The sequence below is a fragment of the Branchiostoma belcheri genome, unplaced genomic scaffold, assembly GCF_001625305.1.
Source record: "Branchiostoma belcheri isolate BF01 breed outbred unplaced genomic scaffold, Haploidv18h27 scaffold4, whole genome shotgun sequence".
In the NCBI taxonomy this organism is placed as follows: Eukaryota; Metazoa; Chordata; class Leptocardii; order Amphioxiformes; family Branchiostomatidae; genus Branchiostoma; species Branchiostoma belcheri.
Genome location: NW_017804020.1, coordinates 5,986,624 through 6,012,446, shown reverse-complemented (window position 1 = coordinate 6,012,446; position 25,823 = coordinate 5,986,624). Strand labels below are relative to the sequence as shown.

Here is a 25,823-nt window from a genome sequence, read left to right as displayed (position 1 = left end):
AATGCCATTTTCTCATAATTATGCAAATGTGGTCCTTATTTGTAATAAGTTATGTTTAATTATGTTCACCTTCACTTAACTTTCAAACACCCCAAGTATGAAATTCCAGGCAGTTACCACTATGCAATTATAACATTTTCTCATTAATTATGCAAATTAAGTCTTCATTTGCATAATCAATATTTGCCTGTGTTTCTCTCGTTCTTAATAACATATGTTACAAGCTTGAACTTCCTATCATGGAATGCAGCTAATTTATAGAATTTCCTCATTAAATATGCAAATTACATCAATATTTGCATAATTGTAATATCATTATGTCAAGCATCACTTAAGCTACCTACATACCAAAAATCACGATGATCCATCAATCGGTTCTTGAGTTATCCTCTTTTAAACATTTGTCCTTTAAACCCCCCTGCAGTTCTAGAGCAAGCAACTAGGGGGCTCAAACTCATGTCACTTCATCCCCAGCACAAGAGCTATCTACCACCTAAATTTGGTTACCCTAGCATGTCTGGATCTTGAGATATCAAAACCGGAAGTTCTGCTGCAGTACCATGACAAGCCGCCAGGTGGCCCAAAATCTAATCATTTTGAGGTCTTATCAAGACCTACCCACCTACCAAGTATCAAGACAATCCATTTAACCCTTCTCAAGTTATCGTGTTGACAGACAGACAGACAGACAGACAGACACACACACACATACACGAACGCCTCTGAAAACATAACCTTCTTGGCGAAGGTAATTACATCACAACTTGGTGTTCAATGAATGTTCACAAGTATTATTTTCGCCCCCGTAACACACCATTGAGGGTGAATAATGTTCTTACATTAACAGATGCCGGTGTACGTTTAGATGTATGACAGAATCAATAGCAGACCGCTTATGACAACTACTGAAGTCATTATGTCTCGTTTCAGTGACATGATTAATAGAGATACTGGAATGTTCTCCCGCACGCACAGCATCGCCAGCTCAGCCCAGGATACGAGCAGGTAGACGACATCGGAGGAGAAGAAGGCTATGTCCCGGGTAACCTGGTGGAACATCCCGCGCCCTAACAAAACGTTGGTAACGAACTGGTCCATGCCTCCTGCTAGGATGTGCAAAAGAGCGATAGAAGCGATGGTGTAGAGCTTCCTGGGAGAAGGTTTGACTCCTCTGTCCAACATACTCAACACCAGGGCGGTGGAGAGAAGCTCGGTGACGGTGAAGAGCAGCTGGTGGTACCACTGGACGTAAAAGTCGTCGTTGTAATACCCAAAGAACATCCACCACGAGTAATAGTGCGGGTGAATGACGGCAAATAATAGCGCCAGCATGGTGTATCTGATTCTCCCACAGAGGGCGATGCGGACGACATAACTAATGCACTCGTACGTCATTATTACGGCGACAACTGTCAGGCCCCACATTTTGAACGTCTGAGCCGTCACGTTGAAGTAGACGTGCTTGTAGCGACCGACTCCCATTTCGTACGTGCCTTTGAACACGGTGTCCCAGCACTTGCACGTGCAGGCTTCCCTGTCCACGTCGGCTTTCTCCGGGCCCCATATCTTCATTATCACTCCAAAGTACACGAATTGAATGAAAGTCAGGAACAAAATCGTACACAGAAACCCGGCCAGTTTGGCAGTCTGGTAAAGTCTGGTCGTCCGCTGTTTTCGCTCGGCAAAATACGTCTGCATCGTTTCGATGTCGCCCTGAAGTAGAGGGATATCCGCATCCATTCCGCTGGGCCGTCCGTGATTGAACAGGTTGGAGAGATCTGTAATGGAATAAAGAGACAGAGAAGCCTCGCACAATCGCATTACCGTCGGACACAGCGACCAGGCTGGATTTATGGACGAGGGCCAAGGAAGTTACGTCCAGTTTATTAAATCAGTGGGGGTTTAAAGCTCCTTGATGAAATTAAGCCCGAACGCACTTCCCCGAGTTGGCTACACATTTCTGTGCATGCGACATTTCCGACAGCATTATTGGCTAGCAATTATATCAAATTGCCGTCACAAGAATTATAGTCGAATTTACTGTTTTTAAAGCTCCTCCAATGTAAACAACTAATTGTAAGTGCGTTGTGATATAATTGGGACATCATTTTATTCGAGGAAAGACATATACATGACCCTAATCATGTGCTCATTACTTGAGTTTAGCATAAGCAATAAACTATCGTAATGACAAGATATGTCTAAACAATTGGACAACACAGTCAATATATTAAAAAATCACCACCTACCTATGTCCTATGTCGCTGACTGGAGGAAAAACCGACCGTATACTTATGCACAACAGACGATCGATCTAAACCAGAGATGACGTCACTTGGAGACGCAGTGAATACGGGACAAAACTGACGATGTTTGTACAATGTAGCCTCCACCAGGCCTTCCTACGGGGGTACGGATCGTAGAATGTGACAGACAAAGGAAAATGATTGGCCAGGAGAGTCAGTTTGCTGGAAGTTATTTTCCCCCTCCCAAGTAAATGAACTCTACGGTGGCCAAACTCCCCTGGCCATTCAATTATTCTCTTTATTTGGCTACGTTTTATTGTTTTGAACCCACGTTGCTGCATTGGGGACTACGCTGCTTCGTTGACAGTGGCAGACACACAGAGGTTTTACCTGGCAAATTCCAAGGACACGCAAGATGCAGCTATACCATACCGTAATATTCAGCTTCATCAGTAGCAAACCATATCATCAGATGAGATGTGCATAGCACTTATCCATGTACACATACAGAGCCTCATATCTTAGGTCCTCTGCTTAGAAAACTGAGAATACAAAGCTATAGATAACAGCCCTCCTCCGTCAAAACATAGAAATGCAAAAGTAACATAAAAATATGTGACGGACATGCATCCACTCTCTCATTGGTCGAACTGCCACTGTCCCATTGGTTCAACTTTTAATTGTGATGGATAGTCAATGATACAATAAAATACTATACAGGTATCATGCAATGATGAGCCTACTCAGTGTAGACCTTTGCTTTATCAAGGATCAGTTGTCACGTTACCGGATCTTATATAAGAAAACACGAAATGCGGTTTAAAACAAAGCACAATTTAAATAATTGGTCTTAAATGTTGACATAAATTTTATTGGTGTTTATTTGCAAAATCATGCCCGAAGGCTAATTGCTTGTACAGTCAAGTATGCAGAAACAGGAGACAGGTAACAATCTGTCTGGAAAAACCTCTACTTCTACTACTACTCTAGCTATTAAGGGGTTCGACTTCTTCTTTGAAGGCAGTGGATAATGAATAGTCCCACATTCTGCATAATTAGTGGGTTTTGTGATCTTAGTAGAAATGTAGTCTTTTGGTGATCTTCTAAATTGGTACTTTATTAATGCTAATAAGACTGGACTAAGTTGCACATTTTTGAGCTTTTTCTGAACATTAAGACGAAGAGATATTTAGCAATAGGTATATTTGGTGGTTACCTGCGGTAAAGAATTGCGTGGCCTCTTGTTTGAGTTGGCCAGTTTTCCCTTCCGACATCTGCTTAGTGAAATTTCCTTTACATGTATCCGACAGCCAACTCCCAACCATGGAACGAACGAACGTGATATTCAAATCCCGGGGCCTAAATGGCCTCAAATAAAGATGGACAAAGACAAGAAGTGGGACAAATCTCTCTATGGTGCATCCCTAAATGACGCATCTCCCTCATCAATCATTGATGAGTATCAGTCACGCTGTTCCCAGATTTAGCACGAGTACATGTACCTCATCCATCTTCCTACTAATGATGAATCTTTCCAAATCTGTTTTTCTCTCCTACATGTATCGGAAAGATGTTTGGGCTGTTTCGTGACAAAAATGGCTCTCACATAACTCCCGCACATTACACTGTGATGTCACATAACGCGCTCTTAATTTCAATAATTCATCTTTATTTCCTATTCATGCCAAAAGGGCTCAACGATGCACACATTATTGAAGTGCAAGTTGAGTATCATATATACACTACCGTCGAATAGTTTTAAGAGTCGCCGTCTATCCTAATAAAGACAGAAAAGCAGAAGCCTCTAACGGGCATCAGAAGCCGCTGGAAAGTAGCCTGGGTACCATCCTGGTTAGTTTACGTCCGCTCGCACAGTTGCTCTTGGTGGGAGGACGAAACTAACCAGGATAGTACCCAGGCTAGCTGGAAAGATCTGGAGTAGAAACTGGCCATACAGACCCTCCTACTACATGTAGATACACATGTAACTAGACAACACCAGTCCGAGATTGTCCGGATAGAAGCTTCATGAGGAGTCCATATACTTTTTGGTACCACCGATGAATAGCTACAACCAGCCTACGATACGGAACAAGCAACCTTTTTTCCGTCGATCTGCGACATCACACCCAGGATACTTTTCCGCGCGACATCACATTTTGCCACACAGTGTGCCATGGAATAGTCTTGATGCAACTTAATATGAGTGACCAGAAAATTGAGTTTGAAGATCCAGTTGTACTGCCCCAAATTCGTTTTGCGTGCTTATAATAATAAGGAAATGAAACACTGCCATATGTTGGTCGTCCATAAAATTTACTTGTGGCATGTTCATGTAGCCCTTGTCATGATGTACATGTAACACAGTAGAGTATGTAACACGGCTTATTAATAATATCGTACAGTTCAACCAAAATAGTATACATGTATGTACTATATATTATGTCATTACCGGTACCTGGTAATCTGGGCACATAACCATGAATAAAATTAGATTAGCCAAAATATATATGCTTGTACATTGAAAATAACTAGAATGTCATTCCAGTAGTATACAGTACTATACACTGTGAAATCAAACATAATTTGTAGCACTCAGAGAGACCTGAGAGACTGTTTGTGTCTCACTCTCCAAAAATACTATACACAGTGTAGTACTACACACATGTACCTTATTTTTCACTGTAATACCATAATCTGGTTCAGACCTGGATCTCGTTATTTTGACTTGGATCTGCACTTGGACCTGATCAAGCCAAACTGGTACCCACTCCTATATCTTAACTAAACTCCTACTGGTTTGCCTCAAAGGACACTTGAGTTCGACATTCCAGTAGAATTATTCATGTAAAAATTCTCAACACACATCTTAGGAAATATTCAATTGATATAATCACAATGTATACAGAAGTATAGGTCATCATAATTATCAAGATCAAACAAGTAACACGTTACATGTAAGGATTTATGTACCCTGTAATTATATAATTTATAGATTTACCAGCTAGGCATTTTTGTCTTCATGTATTTTTATAACATTCACTGTACTCGTGTCGTATAAAATCTCACCTTGAATAATCTTTCAGTGCAACATTCAAAGTTGTTGGCATCGTGTTGGGTTGAAGTAGAATTCGTGATTTGGAATGATTTGTTGTTACATGGCTTCATGATTATGGCAGGCATGGTAGTAGGGAACTGTCATTGCTCAAAAGGACAAAAGTATAGATAAGCTTTTCCTCCATGGCAAACCATATCAAACAAACATAATTTCTGTATCATAATACACTGAAAAGAAATTGACTCATCAGTAAGTATGTTTTTTTATCGTAGTACTAGTATATATGTATGTTTCTTTACGGACTCAAGCACTCAGCTGCCATCTCCTTTCCAAATTGAATGGCAACTCCCTCTAGCAGGTAGTTATCAAACTACAGGACAATAGTCTACAAAATGTTCACATCACGACCAATATTGGCACAACTGGTCTAAATGCCAAAATGGGTAGTATCAAAATATGTCTGCTGAGTTAACTTGGGAAGACCCTGTTTCCTTCCATGACAACTGAAGGATGCTGGAATGATGAGGCACTAATGATGCCTTATAGTCACATTTGACAGACAACAGGCACTATCGACTGTGACCCTAGCAGTACTAGTATACCCCAATGTTCTAGCTAATGTCCATCTCTCTGTCATTTGATGGAATTTTGCTGCTCACAATGAAAATTTCACCCATCTTGGAACGAGATGTCATTATATAGTAAGCTTAGTCTTCAGCCAATTTTTTCCTTCAAAATGCAGGAAATAGTGTTTCAGAAGGTCAAGTCTTTTAGACTTCAAAATTTTCCCAGAGGAGCATGCCCACGGACCCCTAGGGGTGTAACACCTCTTGCGCTCGACATGATACAACACAGTTATAACAAACAAAATTGAGATGACGGGAAAAAATTCTTGCTGGCTAGAACAATGATACACTAAGGGGTACTTTCACTCCTACCTCATATATGTATGAAAAGCAAAAAGTTCTGCAAATTGTCTGAACTGAACTAAATGAGAAGGCAAATAAACGATTAGTTCTCTGTCTGCTAGGATGACAATATGATAGAATTCTAATACAAAGCAGCACAGCAACATTATACAACCAACATACACCAAAATTGAACCTCAACATAAATGCTTCTTTAAACTGTGTGACAAAGATTGCCTTTGTCTACTACTACGAGGTAACTATGGCAAAACATGAGCTCCTCAAAGACAAAATATTACAGTAACTGTGTCATTCTATCATAGTGACTGAACAAAAGTTCAGTCCCAAAGGTATGTAAGACATCGCCCTACATGTACATGGGATGAAAAGTTGCAAGTTTTCAAATGTTCAAACTGTTTACGTTCAAAGCCACTTGCTCCAACATGCAAGTCAATAAATACAGCTGCTGACCAGTAAAAATCTCAAAGATTTATAAAGATGGCAAATGACAGTCCAGTAAACCCCCCTCCCCCATGGGATGTATTGTCAGATATGTGAGGTGGTGGAGTAGCTACTTTCTGTCTCGTATATGGTCATTGCCTTTTGAAGCAGTTGATGCCATATTGCAGAATAGCTAACTTTAAGTGTAATAGAACACTCCTAGTTAACACCATGATGTTTCAAGATGTAGAGAATTAGGGTTTTAGAATTTTTGAAGCAGGTTCAAATCTTATGCTCTGTCTTTTTTCACTAGACTAAGTATCTTCACTATTTTTCACAATGGTGTCATAAATTTGAGAATGAAATGTTGCTTTTTATAGAGTTTTAAATGTTTTTGCCTCTTAAAGAAGTTATGATTCACTGGAGATGGCATCAACCATTCAGCGATATTGCATCGACCGTTTCAAATAGCAAAGACTGTTTACGAGACGGAAATGCTCAGTGGAGGATGTCCTGTCACTGCTATGTGTTCAGCCCCATGAAACTGTCCAGCTGATGCTGGTATCGACTCTGGAGTGGCAGCAGGTACCGTCTCTCTGTAGGGATCTTGTGACACTGTGGAAGAAAAAGACCCAATATATGAATACTAGTATGAGTCACTGAACTAGTCTCATGGTATAGAATACACTGTAATCCTGGAATTAAAGTTGCTACCCCTTCAGACTAATATTTATATCTAATCTATTTGTTATATGTTTAATATACACAGGATTAGTGATTTGAGATTTGTACTGCTCAGTTACAGCTCAGTTTGCCAAGTAGTTTCCTTCATGCTAGAACTCTTCTATGCCCTTTCTAAATTTTCCTATTAGCTGTAGCATTTAGACTTTCCCACATTCCGACATGTGGCATTCTTACATTAGTTCCATTCAAGCCTCGAGCATCCACCACTGACAGTTGCTCTTCAACCTTTGACCTCTTGGGTTGTGACAGCCCCTCCCACTCCCAGGGTGACCTTCGGAACGTCCTGTCGACCCTGAACAGGTGTCCCTCCGTGGTGAAGAGGTAACGTCGGGCATGCTGGTTCACGTGGTTGTCCTTGTCAAACAACTGTCAACATTGCACAAAATGGCATCATTTTACAGAAATCATACAATGCATATTCTGTGAGAGTCTGCATGCCTTTTTCCCCATCCGAAAATTTTCTGTGAAACATAGCAAGGATACCCCATGCAGACCCCTTTTGTGAAAGAATGAGGTTTCTTTTCACAATGTACCTTTAGAAGCTGTACAATTTAACATGATTAGATGTAACAGTTTGCATTTAACTCATAAGATTGTATTTCCATCACTGGGTGACAGGTGGCACTTTCAGCTACAATCCCTTACACAGACCTGGAGATATACAAAACTTCTATTCTTTTCAGTACCCTGAACTGAGTTTCCTGACATTGAAGTCTTACATGTGATGTGCTATTGAGATAGCCCATGTAACGTTTGTAGCAGGGGTAGAAACTGGAACCTTACCAAATATAGGTATTTGCAGGTCTCACTGAGGAAGAAGCTCTCCATACGGTCTTCCTGAGTCTTGTTGATCACACAGTGTAGAGTTGCATAGCCACATCTGAGAAAACAAAAGCTGACAATGTCAATGTCTGAAGACACAAGGCAGCTGCCATTTTAAAAATAACATTTTGATGGTCATGGCACAAAGACGACTCTCAAAAAGTTTTGCTTGTGGCAAATATGTTACATGAACATTGAAATGGTCGCAAAAAAAATCAAAATAAATCCATGTGGAAATTCAAGAATTTCTCAAACATCTGCAAGATAATTCTGTTTCTTACTTTGCCTTGGCATGTTGCTCTAAGCTTCTCAAGATGTCTGTCCCTACATGCAGGTAGAAGGGGTTTTTGGTGGCCTGGGGGGAGATAACAGTGGTTATTCAGTCCAGGGAAATTGACAGCACTCACATGTCATACTAACATACAAACTAACCATCTTTTGCATGCAAAATGTAGAACTAAGTGACTATAAAGATCTTTTCCAGTTTTACTGCCCTGAAATCCCTTAGGGTTTCTTTCAAGTGTGCTTGCCCCTTTACCTGATACAGTAAGTACGTTGACTCCACCAGTTCAGGTCGCAGTGGGTAAAAGCGAACATCAGGTGCCTTCAGGTGCCAGTTGAACCTCTCCGGCAGTGCCCCGTACCGCCGCCAGATGGCGTAGTACACAGCGTGGTGGCAGATCGCCTCCTCTATGTCACCGTTCAGAACCTACAAGGAAGCAAGGAAGAACAAAGACACACCAGTGATGAGCAGATGTCAACATAGAGTTGTGCAGTGAAGGCCCCAAAATGGGAACACATTTCAAGTCCCTAGTTGATATCTTTGTCAAAAATCCTTTTTCTTTTAAATGTTGGTCCAGTTTGATGGAACAGGTTGGGTCTAAACTTTCCTACTTTGGTCAAGTTTTGTTGATTTCACCAGCATAATATGTGTACAAACAGATCTGAGTGGTTTGGTCTTGCATGGATACATGATAAATTGAGGTAAAAGTTAGGGTTAATTATTATTGTCAGCTCAGAGATGTCTTGGAGTTTGAACTGGTCAACCCTGTTTTCCTTATATACATGCATTTGGGAGGTAAACCCTTGTGACTTTCTGGTGCAGAAGAATTTTAGAGACTGACATGTGGGGAAGTACTAAAGTTTTATGAATCCATGGCCAACTTTAATGATGCTATCTACCCTGATGTCCCCAGTCTGTAATGTCACAGGACAGACCTCGTCTGGAAACTGTTACATCCAAGCAGTTCCAACATCCTGATGTACAGCCCCATTTAGAACACATTACCCTCCAACTGGCACCCATACTGGGGGAGCAAGAGTGCCCTCAGGGCAGATTTAGGAAGACAGAACTAGGTGGCAAATGGCAAGAACAAGTAGAGGAAATTGGGTGGCAGATCTCATGATCAAAAATACAGCTGTAGAAAACTTAACAGCTTGCAAAACTGTCATCTTGACTAATATACTAGTGGATGTACCAACCACTAGGTACCAGTAGCTAGTACCAGCTCAGAAAAGAACAAGGCCTTAGTCATTCCTTCAGGTACCAGAGCTATCAAGTAAGGATTGAGGTGTTCAAGAAAATTTGTTCCTAGAACTATCGTAGAGTGGAACTTGCTGCCACTGAGTAAAGAAGGGACATAGATGGCTTAAAAAATGCTTAGAGTTAGATGTGCAATGGTTGGGTGTAACAAATCGTTCAGTGTAATATAGCCAGCTGCTGCCACACCGCATACCTCCGAAGCTGGTGTGTTATGCCAAACGGCAGTTATACCGGCAACACAGATTTCCCCTTCCCTTTTTTTTCACTAGAAACAGCCCGTACTGTTTATAAAACAAGGCTGCAAACTTCCTCAAAATGCCTCCTTCTAATTTCCAATGAAATGTTTGGACATGAAGAGTTTGTAGAGGAGCCCTGGTATTCAGCAGGCACAGATAGGCTAAGTGAGACCACAGGTCTGTACCTGGCTGCATATCCCTTCCCAGACATCATGGCATTACTCTTCATCACATCTGCAGCTCAGAAGATTAGCCCTGATACAAACCACCTGTCCTGAGGGCTTCTCTGTTAAGGTTCTGTACTACACTCTTCTTAGTGCCCTATCTGGTACTCTGTTATTACCTTAACCAAGAGGGTTGTTTTTGGTAGCATGTGTGTGTTTGTCTATCTGTGTGTGTGTGTCTGTAAACACGATAACTCAAGGACGCTTACATGCATGAATTGTCTTTATTTTTAAGGTGGGTACATGTAGGTCTTCAGGAGACCTCGAAATGATTAGAATTTGGACCCCTGGTGGCTTGTTATGGTACTGCAGTGGAACTTTCGGTTTTGATAGCTCCATATAGAAGTTACTGTTGGCAATTCCATATTTGTAGCATTTCAAATTTAAGTGAAGGTGAACATCATTAAACATTACTCATTCAAAAAATTTAGAGCCTCACTTGTATAATGTATAAGGAAAAGCTAGATAAATCTGTCATTCTGACTAGAATATGATCAACTTACCCCTGGTATATAACTCATGCAAATGAGAATCTTATTTACATAATCAATGAGAAACATTTATAATTTGTCGACTGTCAGGTTGACATCTTTTGGCAAAGGTATGAGATTGTGGAACTCTTGCTAGTAATGGTCATACATGTAATGTAGATGTATAAAACATACCAATTGCCATTTGGAAAAATTTCAAATCAGTTCATCCACTGTCCTTGGCAAAATATCCATGACTTTCTGAAGGCTCACACGATATTGTCTAAATCTCCATAATTGGAAGATATATGTATGTAGCTTTAGAAAAGCTTATCACTTGTCTTAATACATGAAATTAGGTGATAAGGCTCATTAGCAGAACAAGGTTAGATGATGGTGTGGGCCTAATTGGGATAATGGACTGATCCTGACTGTCCAACAAGACACTCATCAAACCTAAATAATGGAATGTTCTGTGTTTTTTTTTGCTACAAATCCCACTGTAAGCAAGCCGTGACTCTTCACAGTACTTGTTTAACACAGCAGCTATTACCACCAGTGAGATAGTTGGCCAGTCCTGTCACCAACAATAGTAACAACCTCATTAGTATAAATAGAGCCTGCAGAATGCAACCCACACCAAACAACCACAAGCTACAAAGATAACGGATGTACCCTTCACCAACCCGCGTTCCAATTTACCTGAGCACATAGTGCACGAACGTAGAGGTATGGAGATATCAATGTATACTTAATGTTGAAATGCAAGTCTACTGAAAAAAAAGGTCAAAATTTGAAGTCCAGATTGATATCACACCCTTGTCATTATTGTCATGCATAGCAGGAAACTAAGCACTCTTGTATCCCTAGATCAATAGTAGCTTATCTAAAACAGGACCAGGTATCAGAGGTTACGTCTGTGTCCCTAAATCTGGCACAGGAATTTGCCTTGATCTGACACTTACCACGTACTTGGTGCCAATGTTCTTTGTTTACGTATCCCCGGAAGGCATTCAAAATATTTGATTTGGGGTTAACCCGACAAAATCGCCCAGCTTTTCTGGTAGAAGGTGGATGGACCAGCCCTGTGCTAGCCTGTGCTAGTTCCAAACTGGGGACAATGAGAACACAAACAAGCTGCTATGTTCTTTATCAGAAACCCTTCAGCTGTCAAGAAGATACAAATATCATGTCAAGGGTAAAAGGTCACCTGGGCACTACAAGGACCTGCTGCAATTCAAGTTAAATGTAGTCCAGTCAACAGGACTTGTAGGGGTTCTATATCTGTTCTGTTCTAAACTGGGGATACACATGTCCCTTCTATAGTACCCTTTGGCCCACATGGCATCTTTTAAACCTGTCAACATATCTTATGATAGCAGTAAGGATTGTTCCAGGAGGGTAGACAATGTTCATTTTAAGGGTCGACAAATCCCAGTTTAATGCTAAGGGTCGACAACACTTAACGGTAAATTCAGGAAGGCTGGCAAGGTTTAATGCTAAATTAAGTTGTTCTTGTGTAAGGCCTTGGGAAATACTTTATCGGATTCTTGTTTTGTATTAATAGGGTGCCTGACCTTTCATAGTTGTTCGTACAGCATCCTGTGGCTTGGATCTACACCCTTTCCAGTTCATCTTTGTCTTTCTTTCTTTCTTGTATGTAATATTATGTACTATGTAGAGTCAACTCTTTTGGCTTTAAAGAGTTTACGATTAACTTCCAGTACACTTCCTCTCTGGCATTAATGCCTCCAGGTCTCCAGGTACTTTTTTGTTGTTGAAAATCAACATTTTCCAGAGTAATGACACGTTAAACAGCCAATTTTATTGGCATTTACATGCCCTGATGAGATCGAGGTCATCTTTCATTACCAGATCATGACATCTACCAGATGTACATTTTGTAGACATCATGAATTGGACAGAACTTGCATCACAATCCAATTAACTTCTGTCTCTGTTGCATATGCAGGGCTCTTTCTGCATATCTGCATTGGTGCAGGTAACATTGAAACTTACCTGTACTAGACAAATTGTACCTGCACCACTTGGGATTTAGGAAGTATGGATTGTACTATAACTGCTAAGAAACTAACGGCATTATTTCATTTATACTCAACTGGTGGTAACAATCAATGCAGCAAATAAAAATCCACATATACACCTACATGTACCTTTCTACATATAAACCCAGTACATGGACCAGTGCAGGTTAGTTGCAGGTAGGCATCAGAAATACCTGCACAGCTCCAATTTTACCTGCATATGCAGGTGGTATTTTGAGCCCTGAAATGACGGCCTTGTGTTTACCTGCAGCCCCGCCCAGAAGGCCTGCAGGGAGTCGACCCAGGTGGATGCCAGCGACCCATCCCCGATGTTCACGTTGACGTACATGGGAGGGTTCCCCTGGCCGCTATTACACCTGTCCCGGCTGGGGAGGAACACAACAAACAATGCAACTTCTCCGCAGCAAAGCAAAATATACCCTGCATGAGGAATTTTCTGATATTGACATATCTTAGCACATTTTTGGCACCATTTTATGAGGAGTCTAGTTATGTTTAGGTACCACCAATAAATAGCAAGAACCAGGTATGATGCAAAACAAGCAAATGGACAAGCCATGGACATTGCATTTTTGCCTCACAGATATAGTATGGGATAGGGTTGATTCAACTTAATATGTGGCCAGAAATTGACTTTGAAATTCCGTTTTACTATCCTGAAATTGCTTTGGGTGCCTTTAAACAGATCACATCTGTACTCCACTATAAGGTACCGTCAGCTGCACTCTTTGACCTTAATTTGTTTTGGCAAAGAATGTTGAGGAATGCTAGCAACATATGAAGTTCATTAATACTAAGTTTAGCTTATCTGTACAGATGGCAAAATAACATTTCAATGTATGAAGAGTATGTCATTATAGGATCTATAATTGACTATGTTAAACATACTACTGTAAGAACAGCAAGTCTAAGCATACACAACAGCACTAGGCAGTTGGAGAAACATCAACTAGGCAGTTGGTGCAGTTTCAGGCACGTTGCACAAGGTTAGGAAATAGAATCTTGCATGCCTAAAATGACCATGTGGAAAACTAAAGACAAAGTCTCCCACCCTTTCCTGAGGTTCTGTTTGACGCTGGTGTAGATCTCCCGGAACATTTTCAGGTCCTCTGGATCACCGTACATGATGTAGCCCTGGTGGAACCACACAGGAAGAAGATCTTGGTACAACTTGTGAGCAAACTCTTATGGTAACTGTACCAGTAGTAACAACATACTGCTACTATGGTATCACATGGCTTATCTGTAAATTTTCACCATTACTCTAATATTAACAATATCAGTTGTCTGAAGTATTTGTGTGAATCATGTACATGTAGTTGTTCCACAAACTTTTTTATCCAAGATTGGACAAGACAATTACTGTATATACCAGCAGTGACCTATCTCCTACATTCTACAAAATTCAACACTTTTTTTTTCTTTGTGAAACAGAAGTGCCAAGCCCAGAATGACCTTACCTTGAACAGGTATTCATAGAAGGAGTCTGACCCCGCCCCAAGCCCCGCCCATGGACCCATCCATTCCCCAGTCTGGATGTTTATGGTGTTCCCTAAAACAACAAAAAATACCAGTGTAAAGCCCCCATCACACAGAGCCGAATATGGCCTCCTGAACACTGCCGGAGTTCCCCCAGCCATGGTTAGGAGAAAGTTCAGTGGTTGGCTGGTGTTCGGCAAAGTCGGCTACTGTTCAGCTGCATTAGCTGAATGTTCCAAAATGTTAAAAACATGGTTCTGAATGTGTGACAGGGGCTTACCGTAAACCACTGGGACAACATGGAAATGCCAGACATTTTATGGGATCATTTCAATCCAAAACAAGTGTTGTCAGAACAAGCAATTACATGTATATACATAGCTCTGTAGAAACAAGAATACATGTATTTTGTTTATGTCTTTAAAACGTACACAGGTAAAATTTGATGGATGTAGCTTTAAAGTTTCAAGAATTAAGTTTTGTATGTCAGGTTTTTGCACATGTATACTATAAATCCTACCTTTCTAATCTGGGAGGAAAATTACATGGTGTAAAGACAATGCAACTTGCCTACATACCTACGAGCCCAGTGGAGGCATGCCTGTACCTCCACAGTGCCTTGACGGCTCTCCTGGCGATGCTCTCGTACACGGGATCCCCCACCAGCCGGCTGAGCAGGCCGAACTCCAGCAGCAGGGAGCCAGCCCCTGCCGTACACGTGTCGTTACGCGGGTTCGACGGAAGACCATGTTTCAAATTTACCTGCAATGTATGGCAGAATAAAAAATAACTTCAAATGATTGTAATCACATCACCAGGCCAAGGAATCTCATCTGTGTTACTGGGTGGGTGATTATAAATGTTGGCTTGTTAACCGTTTTGTTTTTTTCTTTTTAGCAAATCGCAGACCCAATTTACACACAGGAAAAAAAAATGACAGTAGGAAAAGTGCATATGTTGAACTTTTTTTGCGGGTAAATAAGCCTGCTTTGACGTACATCAAGAACACATGTTTCAGATCGTACGTTACCTCAAGGATTGGCATAAGATCTGAACATGTTTTTGCCTGCCTGTAAATCTGTTCTTAGGCCAAGTTAGGGCCTGAGCCAAGTTTCACAACAGAAGCCTAACTGCAGTTAAAGCTACAACTTGTGCAACTTGGTCCTGGATCCATTTTAGTGAAGCACCCCATATAATGATAATGGTAACTGTTTTATACATTGCGCATGTTCAAAGTGTCGGCAGTGATTATAGCAAGTTCATTCTGTCCTCACATGCCATCCTCGTCAACTGTACTTGAAATTTGTATACTTTGACCTTTCCATAGATAGGGATCTGTGTTATTTCATTTTATGTGCAGTGCCCTCGTGATCTCTTGGTGATACGTTGTATGTCTGTCACAATGTGTGTAGACTACGGACCCAAGGATACTGTGAATAGGGTGAAATCAGAAAAATGACTGTAACGGCTTTTAGTGGAAAACAGGCATGAACTCTCAGCCTGACAAAAAGGATTACAGCACACACTTTCAACCCCTATACTGTATTATTCTCAACAAGATAGGGAGGCAAGAAGAAATCTACCTCTTTCTGATAATACATGTATTATTACATGCTTATAAAGGCTACAGCAATTCAGTGTTTTGGTTCTCAAAAAAAAATATGAAGTGACAGACCTAGGCGAAAAATGAAACAGGCCTACATATAGGCACTATAAAAAAACCAAAATTATTCAATAGGAGCCATAAGTCAACATAGTAGGGTGCCAGGCTGTTTTCAATTCAAAAATGAATTTCAAAAATCATAATCAAACCTTTTGGTGTCTCTGGCTATGACCAGGGTTCAATGGTGTTGTCATAACTGCATTATTGATTTACATTTCGGAATTCAAATGAACAATTAAGGATGACTTCTGGCTTTAAACACTGAGTGCACCAAGGTGAACCCAAGGTCACAGTTTAATTCACTCCCAGAAGGCAATCTTGGAGCATATGTGACAGACTTCTAGTTTGTGTTGATCACAGGCACAGTTGGGGGTCTGTCCTTGTGTCACTCAAGGAACGCAAAACAGGTTCTGCAGTCACATCCTCATTATTTAAGCTAAACCTTTCTACTATGAAATTCTAGTTGTTAACTGCTGTACTATGCAACTTTAGATTCTTCCCATATGTTTTACGATTTAGTCAAACTTGGCAAAGCGACCACCTCTATAAACCGACCATATGGCCATGATGGTTGCTTTTTCTCCGTCCCTGAAATTTTCCCCATAGGTGCATCACCACAACTGGGACAATTTCAGACAACACACGGCCTAATACCTGCTGTGATGGCCATGTTATTTTGAAGCATGTAACCATATTGATTTTTGGTAAGTAGAAGACCAGATTCAGCAGGTCCCCTGGGTGGCCATTTTAGACAAGTTTGATCGTATCTTTAGGGCATACCATTATAATGTCACCAATGATGCAATACACCAAGTACACGTGATTGTTCCAAATTTTTGCCTGACAGTCTTGTATTGTCCTGCCAGTTTTGGTGGCGCCGACGGTGACACTGTTCAGAGCGACACAGATTTATCGCTCCGACCTCGGCCACAGGTTACCCCATTATCCACACCTGTGATTATGCACAATGAACACCGGTTTGGCTACTTCAAAACCCCAACGGGCAGTTACCTTTGTCATCACAGAACGACTCAGTAAATAGGGTGAATCAGCAAAATTTCTAACCTGTCATATAGTGAGACCGAGATACTACTAACAAATTTCATGCATACATTTTCCTTTGTTTTCAGCTCACAAAATTGCTCGCAAAAGTACCCAAGTAGAAGTTGTATATATGTGTACATAGAAACTTGTTTACATGGGTAAAAGATAGCATCTTCTACAAAATGTTCTGGACTGTAGAATCAGTAAGATCTTACATCATTTTGCCCACAGCATCCAAGATATGCTCTGCTGATCATGCTCACACTGATTTGAATATGTTAATGCTAAATACTTCACATAACTGGATGCCATTCCTGTTCAGGACAACCTGTCTTACTGTAATTCAATTAGATAATTTAGAACTCAACATTTACATGCATCACTGCTATCATTTAGCAATATTGCACTGGACTCAAATTAAAAAATTTATATCAGTTGACAGATACATTACTCTTGTGCTTTATGTTCATTAGAAGGTATGAACTTAATGTAATAATCTTATTGGGGAGTTCATTTTTGGGATATTCAGTGAATAACAGGGCAATTACACACAACTTTTGTGTCATACTTTATATTTTGTATATATATATATGCCCACATGTCATCTCCAGGACCAGCTATAGTATAATTACTGTCGCAGTGATCAAAAAATGTTTTTTCCGCAGACCTACATACATTGTACACTGGTGTAGGTAACCTTGAGAATTACCCGCAACAGACAAATTTACCTGCACCACTGTGAATTTAGGAAGTATGGATCATATTAAAAACTGTTCACAAGACCTGTACAATTGTATATTCCCGGTAACCCCAGTACATGGACCAGTGCATGGTTACAAATGTAGAAGAGAAATACCTGCACAGCTCCAATTTTACCTGCAACTTTCAGCCCTGTGTAGTAATCAATGGATTACCGGTATCTAGATTTGCTGAATTCCATGTCTCCAGAGACTGGGGACTTCCTGACCAATTGTGTGGCATGGCCAGATCTTAATACCACATCGCAGTGCTCACATTGACTGACCTATGTGGTCACTGTGATGTTGCAGCAAGACAAGGCCCTCTTCTAGGCAACAAATTACTGTACAATCAAATATTATCATTTATCATTTGGCTACTGCATTTTTTCTACTCCGAAATCCAAAGTGCAAGAATATCTAACCAGTGATCTAGCCAGCGTAGGTCTTTCCATAATTTGACAGAATTTTGCTGCTCATGACAGGAATTTTTCCCAATCCGTCAAAAATCAGCGGGTAAAGATATTTTTAAAAATGTCATTGAACTAAGCTTAGTCTACCGGCACAATTTGCCCCTCAAAATGCAGGAAATTCAAATTTTTCACGCCAAGGATTGTTGTGCCCTTGGTACTTGACATGAAATTATGTCAAACAAAATTGAAATGACAGAAAAAAATTCAGGCTGGCTAGAATACATCATCATCTTTTCATCTTGTTTCTGGGATAGGCCTTATCGTGTTGTTTCTCGGACAGGCTATATTGTGAACTTAACTGTTATACTATAGTTTAATTTGCTAAGTCACTACTTATTTACCTGTGTGTCCCTGAAACTTTATTCACATCTTATCTAATACACAGTGCTATCAATGATAAATGCAGCATCACTGAGACCACAAATTGGAGTTCCTTCACTTCCAAAACGCTGGGAGAGAGTTGCACTGGTCCTTGAAGTAAAACTGCACTGGTCCTGCTGACAACACAAAATGGCCCTACTACCTGTACAAACCCGTAGGGACATTCTGATGTTGTCTGCATGACCAGGCAAGGTGTCGTGATACCTGCCCATCCTGAAGGTCAACGTCCCTGTTTCAAAACTGTTACATCATTCATAAATATTCAATGTATGTCACAAACTATTGAGGTCATACTCACTAACTATGATGCTAGCGCTAAAGATTTGGTACATACAGATCTGGTATGTTTGCCTCAGTTGTTAAGAGGCAATAGTGTGTTCTTTGAACTTGTTGGGCATTTTTTTCAACTCTACAGTGATAAATCACTGTCAAAAAAGCAAAGCATAATTGTAATGCCTTGTGGCACATGTTGGACTGCCTGCTGTGAACAACAAAAACGTTACTGTATCGTTACAAGCAAAATCTAACTTCTGTCACCCCTTATTCACTCAGTAATTACAATTATTCCTATGGACATTGACAAGTCCAAAATCCAGCCGAAATTCTTGAAACTTGCTTCTCAATGACACATACATTTGTATTTTACATACACGAAGGAGTAATGTGTGCAACATATTCTTTTGACACTTCCCTCTGTTCCAACTGTTGTCTGTATATGTGACCCATTTTGGCCTGCATTACACCAAACAATGACACGCTGTCACTTGTAGAAGTGTACAAACATGAAGACTGCCAATAATACTACTCTGTAGTGCTGGGCAGTAACGAAGAAGAAGAAGAGACACTTCTGTAGGTCATCAGCAGATAAACTACAGCTGTTAGTTTCACGCTGCAGTACCTATTTTCTCTTGTGTTCGCTGAAGATAACGTAAACAGTGGTATAAAGATGTAATTTACAGCTCGATAATGTATGGAATATCCTTATTGCCAGTAACATGGGTGTCTATTAGACTCAGAAGGTAAAATATTTCTTGATATTCAAAGCAAATATTCAAAAGCAAGAGGCTTATTCATACGAAACGCATTGGAAAGATATTCATAATGGTGCATTTTACCTTAGGTTTACCTACCTTTCCTTTGTGAAGATACTAGCGGCCACAGGAGTGGTACAACCAAGCCTGTTACTCTACACTATGTAAGTAAAGCCCTGCATTCTCCATACTGACTTACACAGAGATATGCTGGCTTATGTGTTTAAGGGGCGTGGTGCCTCATTATGCTGCTGACCGGGGGCATCAAGTGACACTTCAAACCAAGAATAAAACATCAACTGTCATCAGCACTCTACACAAGTAAAAGGAAATCAGTCTGTGACAAATGTTTCTGTTCAAGCGATTTTTGTCAGAGTCCCTTTACGCATATGTGATGCTAGCACAATGTTGTCATCTGTGGTATGACAAAACTTCTTGACAAGGGCAGTGGCTGGAATACCGGGGCAAGGTTTTGAATGTGACAGGTGATAGCCAGTTTCAGGTATCTGCTTTGGGCAAACACTGAGTTGTGTATCTAAGGTGGGAGTCTTCTGGGATGAAAGAGCCTTTCTTCTGGGGTGAAGACGTACGTATGATATTCTGGTTCTCAAGATACACAATTGTAACACATCCCATCCTCTTGAGAAGTTGGAGATAACAGTTTTACCACCATGAAAGTCGTTTCTTTTTTCTTTTTCAAACTGAGGTAACCATTGTCTGCCAATCTACCAATGATATTTTTTATATACCATACAACACTTTGAGAAGTAGCAAAAATAACTTTCCGGTAGTTTAAGAAAGAAAGATATGCTTTACGTGTACGTGATGCTAGTACAGAAGATGTCATCATTAAGTTCTCTTCTGTTAAAGGCACACTGTTTTTTAATGTAGGCTGGTTCTAGCTATCTATTGGTGGTACCAAAAATAAAAGGACTCCTCACGTAGCTTGTTTTGGGGCTAATGGTATTTCAAATGCCCTAAAATATATGAAATGATGAAGAAAATGTGGTAAGAAAAAAGCAGTAACTGTCAACAGCACTTGGCACCCTGAAATCACATTGGATGGCTTTAACTTTTTATACACACTGAATAGTACCAAATGAGGAGAACTACGTGACCAAGCCCCTTCAGGACAGTTAATGAGCACTCAGCACATTAATAGTCCTGAGACTTATCTAGAGACTGTCAATCATCGAAACTAGTTATACAGGTCCTACCTAACTGCACAGGTTACAGAATATGAATAAAATCATTATAAAAATTGCCACTTCTTTATCCTGGTCATGCTTTAAAAATCATTTTATTATGTCAGAAATGATTGTCTATCATCTTGGAAAAAATCTGAAGAGGCTGGAAGAAAAAGCATTGCAAAGAAGTTACTGTGATTATACAGTGAAGATGTTCAAATTAGGTGCTTACATACACTACTACATACCCGCGGATAGGGCAGACCGGTGGGCGTGTTCTCGAACGCGGGCAGTAACCTTGTCCCGAGGTCGTGTGCGAGCTCCAGCAGGTCGTTCTCGTAGCCGTCAGGCTGCACGTCGCCGAAGGGCTGCAGGGGGTCGGTGATAATGAGGTGGGCCGACAGGAGCGCGCCCAACACCCTGGGGAGATAATCCACAACAATGAGCCAGTGTTCTGCACAAGTCAGACAACCCACCTACTACAACCTACCCAACAGTGTTCCAGCCAGCATGAAATTTTTTCCATCATCTCACTCTCAGTTTTGTTTGACGTTAAATCACGTTGAGTGCAAAAAGAGGATCTCAGGACATCATCCCCAAAGAACATTCTAAATTCTTGACCCTCTGAAGTGCTATTTTCCGTATTTTGAGGGGTAAATTTTGCTGGTAGACTAAGCTTAGTTTCTCTTTCCACATCTTAACACGCCAATTTTTTGTCCATCAAAGATGACGAATTGGGCAAAATTTTTGTTGTCAGAAGTGGTAAAAGAAAGACAGATTGCTGGCAAGAACACTGCTGCCAAATGCTTCTTTCTACCTGCATGGACTTGGTAAAAAGGACCATTTGTCACCACCAGTTCCCCATCGGTTCAAGCACTGTACATTACTGCTGACTGGTGAATCTGAAGATGTCTATCTTGTCATTAACAGAAAAAAATGTTGAATTTTATGGTGATGTGAGATGGGAGATGTTTCTCCCAGTGGAAAACCTTCCAGTACCTTCTTCAGCTGTGGACTATTTACCCAGTCTAAAAAAAACCATTACAGCATTACGGATGTGATAACAGATACGACCACCTGTAGGCATGGGCACAGTCTTCAAGTAAACATCACATTACAGTCAGACAACTTCAACCACCTGTCTGAAGCACTGAGACGTGTTCACGAACACAATGAATCTCCTTCCTCTATTTTCATAAATGCATCCAATTTTCCCATTATCTCCTTTCACGCACAGCAAACTTTGGAGCCCTGTAAAGAAAACTTTAACAAGCTACCAGTATGCTGTTAAGAACGAGATAGTGTTGACAAAGATAACTTCCCAGGGCATCACTACAACTGAGGTATCTGCCCTTCTCCTGAAGGACGACACTTTTACGACTTCCGCTCAACCTGGGCAGGTAAGGCGGTTCAGAAGAGGCCAGCACAAACAATGGGAGGAATGCTAATTTATGTGCCACAAGGATACCTAGCAAGCCCTGGTGCAACTCAAACATATACCATGTATAACTGCACCAACACAATACAAAGCGCAGCTGCCGAGACAACATGTATCTCATACCTTACACACCTCTTCTGGTCCAAATGCAGGCAGATTTCAAACCACCTTCTTGGAAGGGCAAACCAACTTACCAAATGCCCATAAATTACAATACAACACAGCCACAAATCAAGACTTACAAATACCTCAAACTAACTGAATAAAAACATGACAGGTTAAGCTATATACGCCTACCTAGGTTGGTTATACCTGGTCTGTGGTAAGGTTTATTACACATGAAGCCCACACACCTGTGATCCTGCCCTGTCCTGTAGCACGCTGAAGTGAGGCACCCAGCCTACCTGTCCCAGTACTAATCCCTGCCACATTTGCATATAATTGTGGCCGGGGGGGCCACACGTGGGACAACAGGGGCATCCACTCACATGGAATACCTGTACAGCCTGCTCTGTATCTCTCAACCTTGGAACTACACTTGTATAGCTCACTTCTACTAGTAACAAAAAAGAATCATCAGCTGGATAGTTATTACAACTTCCTCATCAAAATTACAACTTCTGCTTATGGTCTTAACCCCTGGACAAAAGGAGACTTTACATTCCTATTGGGAACACTTGGGAGAGATTACCTATAAATCACCCCAGGGCTTGAAATGCTTTTTTCTGTAGACAAGCACTGGTGCAGGTAAACATTGAAAATTACCTGCACCAGACAAGTTTTACCTGCACAACTCAGAATTTTAGGAAACTGTAATATTATATTTACACTTTGTATGTGGTATACATCTATACTCATAGTCATATTTTAAACTGTTGTATTTTTATTTGTATGTTTTCTTTTATATGGGCAATGAATGCCTGAGATAAATAATAAAGTACATGGAGGTTACATGTAGGTGTAGGTATAAGAAATACCTGCACTAACCTGCACAGGCAGATGGTATTTCGAGCCCTGCACCTGCATTCTTATCAGAGTTATGTGGGACCTTAAACAAAGGCGCTGCCCTATGGCCCCAGGTGAGGAGGGAGAAAATTTACTTAAGTGGATAAACTATCCCAATAACAGGGCCACTCCCCTCCCCTGATCAACCAATCACACAGATTACTTACTATAACAACATACTGGCTTTATATGCCCAAGAAAGTACAATCCTTATAATATGCAGTTTGGAGAAAATCTTTCTGTAATTCTAAGTAAGAATGAGAACATAGGTGGTAGACACAAACCAAATGTTTTTTGGATTGCAGATAAGCAATTTTGTAGTCCAGCCTCAAGGTAGAACGTAGACACGAAGTCTCCTCAGTTTGGCCTTCATTGTTTAAGTTAAGTGCGACCCATAAATCTCTGTAATCATCGAGGTAGAAACATGACGTTCGAGGTTACAAAGCTAGAACAACATCATCTTCAAAACGAGTCCGAGGGATTTCGCTTCTCCATCATTCTTAAAAGAAAGGTTGCCACCAATTAGGACTTATTGTTAAGCTAACGAATGTTTGTGTGATTCCTCTATATTTAAAAGATTAATTCCGTTCCGTTTCCAGTGACCACTGGATTACAGCAAGCCGCCTCCTCTGTGTTTGTTTAATGAAACAGTGTAATTGTAGCCACCAAATGTGCATTCTCCCCACAGCACAACGTTTCATGTTGAGGTGCTACTAAAGGTTGATTGGGCAGAAATGGACACTTAAAATGAACTGTTGAACAATGTAGAACATTACAAATGCCCACCTTGCCATATTTTGACTTTTATCTGGTCTTGAATCTTTAAATGTAGCAATAATAATTACATCCATAACACTTAGGCCACACCAATTTAATTTGTTGGTTCTCGGATTTGCCTCTTCGTTTTTTTCTGATTTGCAAAAAAAAAAAATTGATTCTGGTCCTGAATCAACTGAAAAATGCCCATGTTTTGCCCCCCAACAGTTGAGGAAAGTCCTTTTCTTCCTAGTTGTTACAGTTTTCCCATCTATCATTGCAGTGGTTTGATTAAAAGTTAAAAATTCAATGTTTTAAATTTTAACCCAGCCTTTTGTGTTGACTTCATGGCTCATTTTGTTGCATTTAAGCCTATAATAGGATGCCTAGACCTGTTTTTATTTTTATTTTTTTTCGCCCTGTCGCTTCATATTTTTTCTGAAAAAATCCGAGAACCAACAAATTAAATTGGTGTGGCCTTAGTAGACTGAAAAAAAATTGAAACAATGATTCAAAAGTTCAAGCCTGTATCATACTAGTTTACGTTGAATGTTTGCATATATGTAATACCTTTTTATGTCATAGATGGGCTGCAATAATGTTCAATACAGTTGTCCCAGCCTGGGTAATAACTGACCATATCACACAGGGTTTTAACGGTTATCACACAGGCTTCAAGAATACTTCCAATGCATTGCACATCCGCCACGTGCACCATTTTCAAAATTCAAAGACCAGATTTGGACATGATGTTACAATCTTTTGGTCAGGGATGACAATTTTCTCAACTTTTGGCACATTCCGCAATGAAATGTGTTTCCTGGGGTGGGTATAACATAGACAGAATACTACACGGTGTATTCTGTATCACCCTCAGTCCCAGTCCTACTCCATGACAAGGTCAAAGGGACCATGTCTGCATGATGTCGTACACGTGAGGTCCACTTCTTCTTGTCAACCGGATCTAACTATTCAAGTGTGTAAAGAGTAAGGTCACAACTAAAAGATCACATACAACTGATTTGGTGCATCATTCATCATTGTTGTCAACATATTCAAGAAAATATAATTAAAGGCATCCGATGCAATTTTCAGGGCAGCAAAACAAAAAAATTCTGGATGATATACATGTATATACTGCCATATTTTTTGATACCACTGACAAATAGCGAGAAGATCAGCTTATGATATTTTGCGAAACAAGCTTCCGCAACATTGCATTTTTGCCTCACAGATTTCAGTAGAAAATTTACTTTGAAAATCCAGTTTTACTGCCCTGAAACTTCTTTGGGTGCCTTTAATTACAGGGAAAAAACAAGTTTTGAAAGGTATACGGATGAAGCTAACAACATATTCTTAGTACAGTGTGTACAAGTAATTCAGTGAATACGAAGTTAGTAACATGACAAATCAGCTTATCAATTTCTAATTGCAATGTGCAAGAGTGCGTTGGCACATTAAAGATGTGACGTACCGTGGCCGACAAGTACAAAATTTTACACCGCAACTTTTGGTGTTTTACACCGCAACTTTTGGTGTTTTACACTGCAACTTTGGGTGTTTTACACTGCAACTTTGGGTGTTTTACACTGCAACTTTGGGTGTTTTACACTGCAACTTTTGCTGTGTTTTACACTGCAACTTTTGCTGTGTTTTACACTGCAACTTTTGGTGTTTTACACTGCAACTTTTGCTGTGTTTTACACTGCAACGTTTGCTGTGTTTTACACTGCAACTTTTGCTGTGTGGAAAACTTACACCCCTCCCCTTTTATGATGGACGGTCCCCCTGTCAGGTCAAAGGTGACAACGATGGCATGCAAACTACGTCGACTGAGTTATCCTTTTCGTGCATAAGTTTTTTAGAGGAAA

General features: G+C 40.4%; 2 protein-coding genes across 3 annotated transcripts; both read right to left on the bottom strand.

Moving 5' to 3' along the window:
* Nucleotides 1–765: 765 nt before the first annotated feature.
* On the bottom strand, nucleotides 766–2,768 carry LOC109477256. 2 transcript variants are annotated; one of them, XM_019778340.1, is made up of 3 exons: nucleotides 2,637–2,768; nucleotides 2,250–2,314; nucleotides 766–1,778 (listed from the first exon to the last, which is right to left on the bottom strand). In XM_019778340.1, exon 3 carries the CDS (start codon nucleotides 1,738–1,740, stop codon nucleotides 862–864), a length of 879 nt encoding a protein of 292 aa, XP_019633899.1. In that variant the 5' UTR covers nucleotides 1,741–1,778; nucleotides 2,250–2,314; nucleotides 2,637–2,768; the 3' UTR covers nucleotides 766–861. The 2 variants fall into 2 exon arrangements, with proteins under 2 accessions (XP_019633899.1, XP_019633898.1); XM_019778339.1 differs by having other exon boundaries at nucleotides 2,679–2,768.
* A 1,777-nt stretch (nucleotides 2,769–4,545) lies between these two features.
* Nucleotides 4,546–16,794, bottom strand: LOC109477261 (ER degradation-enhancing alpha-mannosidase-like protein 1). The gene is made up of 10 exons (XM_019778345.1): nucleotides 16,720–16,794; nucleotides 14,816–14,999; nucleotides 14,219–14,310; nucleotides 13,810–13,892; nucleotides 13,003–13,123; nucleotides 8,758–8,928; nucleotides 8,501–8,574; nucleotides 8,181–8,277; nucleotides 7,572–7,763; nucleotides 4,546–7,268 (listed from the first exon to the last, which is right to left on the bottom strand). The coding sequence occupies exons 3-10, from the start codon at nucleotides 14,276–14,278 to the stop codon at nucleotides 7,176–7,178; spliced, it is 891 nt and encodes a 296-aa protein (XP_019633904.1). The 5' UTR covers nucleotides 14,279–14,310; nucleotides 14,816–14,999; nucleotides 16,720–16,794; the 3' UTR covers nucleotides 4,546–7,175.
* Nucleotides 16,795–25,823: the final 9,029 nt, after the last annotated feature.